Source organism: Octopus bimaculoides, chromosome 10, assembly GCF_001194135.2.
Source record: "Octopus bimaculoides isolate UCB-OBI-ISO-001 chromosome 10, ASM119413v2, whole genome shotgun sequence".
Classification (NCBI taxonomy): Eukaryota; Metazoa; Mollusca; class Cephalopoda; order Octopoda; family Octopodidae; genus Octopus; species Octopus bimaculoides.
This window is the reverse complement of record NC_068990.1, coordinates 6293686-6301604: the sequence shown is the minus strand read 5'-3', so window position 1 is coordinate 6301604 and position 7919 is coordinate 6293686. Positions and strand designations below refer to the sequence as shown.

The 7919-nt window shown below is 39.6% G+C and overlaps 1 protein-coding gene across 2 annotated transcripts in view; it reads left to right on the top strand.

Moving 5' to 3' along the window:
* Nucleotides 1-7919, top strand: part of LOC106882330 (synapse-associated protein 1) — a 66480-nt gene that overhangs the window by 13386 nt on the left and 45175 nt on the right. For both annotated transcript variants that reach the window (XM_052971020.1, XM_052971019.1), the window contains exon 2: nucleotides 1043-1125. In XM_052971020.1, the coding sequence (XP_052826980.1) occupies nucleotides 1043-1125 (83 nt within the window). The remainder of the gene's footprint in view (nucleotides 1-1042; nucleotides 1126-7919) is intronic.

The following is a 7919-nucleotide window of genomic DNA, read 5'->3' as shown; positions in this document are numbered from 1 at the left end:
TATAATTAATTGTTTGTGGGATTCATTTGAATCAAGGTATTTTAATAATCAGGACACCAAGTTAGGGTTGAGATTAGCATATCACTGTATATATCGTATATTGACACACTTGCTTATATCAACACGTACATGGACATGCCCTAACACTTACACGCGCATGGACAAATCAACATACACATTCATATAAGTATACAGGATTTATTTTTTAAAGCCTATCAGTCTTATTTGCTGAACTGCTAAGTTATTGGGATGTAACACACCAACACCAGTTATCAAGTGGTGATGGAGGGAGCAAACACAGACACAAAGACACACAAACATATACAATGAGTTTCCATCTACCAAATCCACCCACAAGGTTTTTGTTGGCCTGAGGCTCTAGTAGGTGGGATTGAACCTGGAACCATGCGGTTGGGAAGCAAGCTTCTTACCACACAGCCATGCCTGCACCTGCGCATACATTTATAAAGTGAAATTCTTTTCTGCCCTCTCCACATATAAATAAAAATTCAAAAGAGAGTTTGCATTTATGTAGTTCTTTCTATACCATGGTATGTAACTCTTTCTATACCATCTTAATTTTATTAAAAATGGTAATTTGTTCTCTCTCCCACCCCTTATACTTCATTTCTCATAAGCACACTCATCAATAGGAAACACTCTCTTAAAAGACTAATTTAATATTATTTTATTCAATAAGACAGCAAGCTGGCAGAACTATTAGCATGTTGGGCAAAATGTTTAATGACATTTTGTCCATCACTTTGTTCTGAGTTTAAATTATGCTGAGGTCAACTTTGTCTTTCATCCAATTGAGGTTGATAAAGTAAGTAATGATTGAGCACTGGATTCAATGTAATCAACTTATCCCCTCCCACCAAATTGTTGACCTTTTACCCTAATTTGAAACCAGTGTAATTTCATTCAGTGTTTTATATTTCGTATTTTCCTTTAATATATATGTTTCTGTTTTTTGCACCAATGACTAAAAACAACCCCACTTGGTATTGGTTTAAGTAGCTACCTTCTATTTTCTCTACAGGTTATTTATTCAGTGTTGGAAAATTTGCTAGTAAGACAGTTGCTGATACTGCCAAACAATTTAAGACAACAGTCGAAGAAAAGGTAAGCAGGACTTTTCAGACAATTGCTAACAAAAACGTCCAGAAATTTTAATTTATTGAAAGCTATGTGATAAATTCTGATTTTTTAGCTTAGCTTGATTTATGCTGTCTTCTATTTAAATATACATATCATTTCTCACTTCTCCTTTCTAGCATTCCTTCGTACATTTTATCTCAAATATCATTTATGTTTAAGATGTCTCAATAAACTTATCACTTCAGAGCAGAACTAAACATTTTGTTCCCAAGTAATTCAAGACATTTCTTATTTCTTATTTCTTTATTGCTCACAAGGGGCTAAACTTAGAGGGGACAAACAAGGACAGACAAAGGGATTAAGTCGATTACATCGACCCCAGTGTGTAACTGGTACTTAATTTATCGACCCCGAAAGGATGAAAAGCAAAGTCGACCTCGGCAGAATTTGAACTCAGTATGTAATGGCAGACAAAATACTGCTAAGCATTTCGCCCGGCGTGCTAACGTTTCTGCCAGCTCACCGCCTTGTTCAACACATTTCTTCTAAGCTAATGTTTTTGGGAGCTTTTATTTCAACACTGCAAATGAAGTAAACTGATATCAGATCAAGTACTATAGAACAGTTTTTGTGTGTGTGTGTGTGTGTTGTTGTTGTTGTTTTATTTTGGTGGTGGTGGTGGTGGTGGGATAAGGAGAGGGTGGAGCTAATAAAAATCAATGTTAGTATGCAGTGAAGACATTGTCACCATCATTTGACATCCTCTGTCCCATGATCACATGGGGCAGACAATATGTGGGGATGGTTTTTCCACAAACAGATGCCCTTCCAGTCACTGTTTCCAAGATAGTATTTCCCCATGACTAGACATGTTCTCACAGATGGCACCACCATTTGGGCTGATGTCAAGGCAATCCCTAAAAGAATTGGGTTTTGGCAGCTCAACACAACTCCATTGTTCCAAGACTGCCTGTCATCAACCACATGATGAGCCACAGAGGATGCCTTGGAGCAAAATGTGTGGGCATTGGTTTTGTGAAACATCATCCACCCTAATAAAAACATGCGAACAGCCCATCTGGACCCTGTATGATGCTCTCCACTGCTTCTTCAAGTCCAATGGCAATGTACCCACAGGCATCAGGAGCAGGCTTGGTATGCTGGAAGCTTCCAGCTTGTGAACACACATTGGTGATGTGCACATGATTGTTATTTTCTCTGTGAAGTAGCAGTAACATAGGATTTTGGCAGCTGTGTACATGTCAAGGCTGGCCTATTTAGGAGCACTGCAGCCCTTTCTGTGCAGGAAAACCCCTAGAAATGGTGGGGTAAATATTGGACACTGCTCTCTGGTTTACCATGACTAGTGGAATCCCATCTTAGCAGTAGAAAAATTTGATCCTATGCTCTGACTTTGGGAGCATGGAACATGAGAAATTTGACGGACATACAAACTACCTCCTAATCTGAAAGGCGTACTGTGCTTGTCTCCCAAAAACTTGCCCTCTCCCACATTAACATAACTACTCTGAGCAAAACTCATTTGTCTGGTGATGGCAGTGTGAAGGTAGTTGGCTACATGTTCTTTTGGAGAGGAAAGGATGCTAGTGAACCTTGCATCCATGGTGTCAGACTTGCCATCAAAACTCAGCTGGTCAAGAAACACAACCTGACCCCAACATCAACAAGCGAACATCTGATGTCCATCCAAATCCCACTACCCAAGAAGACCTTACACTGCTCTCAATGTGTACTCTAACTCTAGACCCAGATGATGAAATTAAAAATGCTTTCTATGACTCTCTCAATGCTACCATTCAAGCTGTTCCGCATAATGATGAACTGAACATGCTTGGTGACTTCAACGCCCAAGCCAGTCACAATCACAATCTCTGGTAAGGCATCCTTGGCAAACAGAGGATTGAAAACTGCAATACCAATGGATTCCTCTTCCTCAGACTCTGTGTGGAAAAGGACCTGATAGTATGAACCCCATCTTCCATCTTCCGACCCACCACAAAACAATCTGGCAACATCTGAGGTTAAAACACTGGTATATTCTGGATTATGTATTGACAAGGATCAGAGACAAGAGGAACATGAGGATCACCAGATCTCTGCCAGGCGTTGATGATAGCTGGGCTGATCACCGACTTGTGATCTCTTGTCTCAACTTGTCTCAACATCCACCCTCTCGGTATCCCAATACTCAAAAGTGCAAACCGAGCTATGACTGTCACAAACTGAAGGACTCAGTAACATCCCAAGCCTTCGAAGAAGTAGTTAACCAACATCTGAGGGAAAGATAGAATGGGAATCCTTCACTAAATGATTGGAACACTGTGTGATGCTGTAACACCTGCTGCAGACAAGGTCATCAGCTACTCAAAGCACCAGAAGCAAGACTGGTTTGCTGAAAATTGTGAAGAGGTTGAACATCTGATCAAAAGGAAAGAGCAGCACATATTGCTTTTGAAAACCATCTGACAAGAAGGAATAAGAATCGCAGATGTGTCAAAGGCGCTTCAGAGAAATCCAGAACTCCTGGTGGCAAACAAAGGCTGCTGAACTCCAGAGCTACACAAACCAAAGAGATGTGTTGCTTTTATCCAGAGACCAAGGAGATATTTCGCCCCATCAGATTGTCTATTGGTGCCTTGAAAATTGCTGACAGCCAAACCCTCACCAAAGAAAAAGAGATCATGCATCGTTGCAGAGATCATTTTCATCTTCTGAACATCCATTCTCAAACCCCAAAAGAACTTTTGAGAAACACTCTGCAGTGACATGTCAAACTATGGATGACCCGTCATTATTCCAGGAATTCACGAAAGCCAACGAGCAAATGAAACCTGGAAAAGCTCCCAGTCCGGACAACATGCCCTTGGAGCTTTTCACATGTGGTGGGTATGGATTGAGAACCAAGCTGTTCCACCTGATACTGTGAATATGGGACACCAAGACCATTCCAGATGACTCCAAAATGCAAGCACCATTACCGTCTTCAAGAAAGAAGATTGGTCAGTATGCAACAACTACTGTGATATCTCTCTGCTCAGTATTGCCGGCAACATTTTCACCAGAATTCTTCTGGATCATCTGCTGGTTGTTGTGGAAGAAGTACTCACAGAATCTCAATGTGGCTTTCGGTGGTCATCAGGAATGGTTGACATGATCTCCTGTGTAAGGCAACTCCAAGAAAAGGCTTGTGAACAGCAGCAACCATTCTTCTTCATCTTCTCTGATCTTTGCAAAGCCTTCATCAAGGTTCCCCAACCAGCAATGCAATCTCTACTCTGTTGATTTAGCTGCCCTGATGGATGACTTTGTTTTACTAAAATGGCTTCTCTGGTGGTTTTTAAGTGTGGAATGCAAAAACAATTGGCCAAAATTGTCACAGAGGCGGGGGTGGTGAAAAAAATGAGAAATTTTCAGAGACTTATTTCATAAAAAGATGCCCTCCATCATTTCTAATGCCATGGTGAAAAAAAAAAAAAACTGGAAAAATCCCTGTCAAAATGGAAAAAATTCAATTTATGTGGGCATCCTGATCTAAAACTCAGCCCTATTAAAATAAATTATCTTTTACATACTACAGTTCTATATTTAAGAGATGAGAAATTATGCACATTATTTACATTTGACAGATATTTGTCCTCATCTTGTTTGTTGTTAACACGTTTCGGCTGATATACCCTCCAGCCTTCATCAGGTGTCTTGGGGAAATTTTGAACCTGAATTCTCATTCCTAAGGCATTTTTTGATGTTATTATTATTATTAAGGTCACTGCCTGGAATTGAACTCAGCATCTTGGGGTTAGTAGCCCATGCTCTTAACTATGCCATATGCCTATGGGCATATGGCATAGTGGTTAAAAGTGCGGTCTACTAACCCCAAAATTCCAAGTTCGATTCCAGGCAATGACCTGAATAATAATAATAATAATAATAATAATAATAATAATAATAACAACAACATCGAAAAATACTTTAGGAATGAGAATCCAGATTCGAAATTTCCCCAAGACACCTGTTGAAGGCTGGAGGGTATATCAGCCAAAACATTGTGTTAACAACAAACAAGATGAGGACAAATATCTGTCAAATGTAAATAAATTTTACATACCAGTTGTAAATCACTTTGTCTACTTAATGAAATTCCTTGCACACATGCATACTCACACACTGACAAACATACACTCTCTCAGCATGAGCAATATACTTTTATAGTTAAAAAGCTCTTAATGCTGTAAGAAGAGCGCAATGTATATACACTAACAGGGGAGGTAACCACCCCATGACTTTCTCTAGAACCACTAGATTAGACTAGTTTTACCTATTTTGTAGGCATTGTCAGTAGTGACTACTTAAATGGTCAATGGTCTGGTTAATTCCATATTATACATATACATGCCAGTATACATAATTTTACCATAAAAATTTATGGCTGATTTAGTGAAATGCTAATACATATACTAAAAACTGATATAAACAGCGAGGTGCAATGTAATACCATAAAGGAAAAATTTAGTTGTCACTAAATGTGACTGAGGGTGCCAAAGTTACCGACATTGTTAGAAATAAGAGTTAAAAGATCCTAATGCTGAAAGAAGAGTGCAATATATATATATGTATGTGTTTAAGTGTGTGTGTGTATAGGAGGAATTTCAAGCATGTTTCGTGGTCTGCTACCACAACAGCTCCTTTATAGGATCCAGTTAGCTCAAGACATCATCAGGAGGAACCATGTCCGGTTTCGGCCCCTACTCCTCTACCGTTTTGACGTGGCAGGGCCCCCCCTTTCGGAGGTGTCTTCAGCTCTGGTGTTGGGTGCATGTCTTCTTTCTTCTATTCCCTGGCCTCTTCGATGCAGCATCAACGAGTGTCAGCGTCCGACTGATTGTCATGTCAAATTCCCCTTTTTATACCTGCTGCTAGGCTCCAGCAGGCAGCCCCAGCAAGTTGTCACATGACACTGTCTAAATTTCCCGCTGCTAGGCTCCAGCAAGTAGCCTATATACGCAAAACATTCAAACACTGAGATTTGAAATCAGATGTCACTACTGTTCATATCATCTGTGGATAAATTTTAAAATTGATGATATCACCAGCAGTGACATAGGTGGATCGCAGGCACAATAGCATTATATAGCTATGAATTATAAATTTGCACGAAGCGTAATGATGCTTAACAAGCATCTACCTGCTAGAAATAAGAGCTAAAGTCTTAAATTAATCCACCATACTGCACCAAGATAACAGAGAAAAACAGTATGCAAGGAAAACAGAAAGAATTAAAGCATTTAACAGCACAAAATAACGATATTATGCAATCAGGGATATCCACACACACACACACACACACACACACTGACAAGGGAGGTAACCACCTTTTGACCATCTTTAGAATCACTAGACTAGACTACTTTCGCTTAGCTCTTATACATCACACTCTTCTTAAAGCATTAAGAGTTTTTAACTCTTATTTCTAGCAATTTTGGTTCTTCGGCACCCTTTGTCACATTTAGTGACAATTAAATTTTTCCAAAAGACTTCCAGTATAGGGAAATTTTCCCCAAAAGATTATCCTCTCCAGGATGCGATACTCATAACCAAAGCAATGCAGACAGCACTGTTGGAGTAGGGGGAATATGGTGGGTGTCTTGGCTCAGTGTTGGTGACTGGATTTCAGTGAAGGTTGAAGATGTAGAGGCTCCTTATCTTGCTGTTGTAAAGTAGTGTGTTGAGGACACACACCTTGAAGACAGCAGTCTTGGTGTTTGTGATCAGTTTTCTGTCCTCCCAGACTCTCTTCATCAGCCTGGCAAATGTGGAGGATGTTCGTTCAACTCACTTACTGGTATTAGGGTCCAAGGAGAGGTTATCAGTGATGGTAGAGCCAAGGGAGATGAATTCATAGAGTTCTAGCTCATAGTTGCTGATGGTATATATGTGTGTGTGTGTGCGTGTATTAGCAATGATTATAATGATATAGAATATGGAAACTTATTCATCCTCAAAATTTACTTCCTCTTATTTTACAATTTCATACAACATATTTTTATGGTTGTTACGGCCTACACGTGTTTCCTATTTCTTTACTGCCCACAAGGGGCTTCACACAGAGGGGACAAACAAGGACAGACAAAGGGATTAAGTCGATTAGATCGACCCCAGTGCCTAACTGGTACTTATTTAATCGACCCCGAAAGGATGAAAGGCAAAGTCGACTTCGGCGGAATTTGAACTCAGAACATAGCGGCAGACGAAATACTGCTAAGCATTTCGCCCGGTGTGCTAACGATTCTGGCAGCTTGCCGCCCTACACGTGTTTCCACTGCACAAAGTACAGGCTGTTACACATGCAAGCAGGCATGATTTCCTGCACAACTTCTTTAGGGTCTGTCCATTGGGCTAGTTTTCAAACTGAACTGAATACATATGCTGTATGAAATTGTAAAATAAGAGGAAATAAATTTTCAGGAGGAGCAAGTCTCCATATTTAATATCATTATAATTATTGCAAATATACACTCTGGATAATATTACCATCCTGAGAAGCAAACATGGAATTACCATCAGAGGAATTTACAGTGTGAGTGACAACTAATAGTAGTCACAAACGTTAAATACTAATCAATGCGATTAGCTGTAACCTGGAACATAACTGAGTGCCACCATAGTATCTGCCTGGATAATATATCCCCTCCAAACTCATGTCAATGTATATATATATATATATATATATATATCTTGTTTCAGTCATTAGATTGCAGCCATGCTGGGGCACTGCCTATGTGTATATATATATATATATA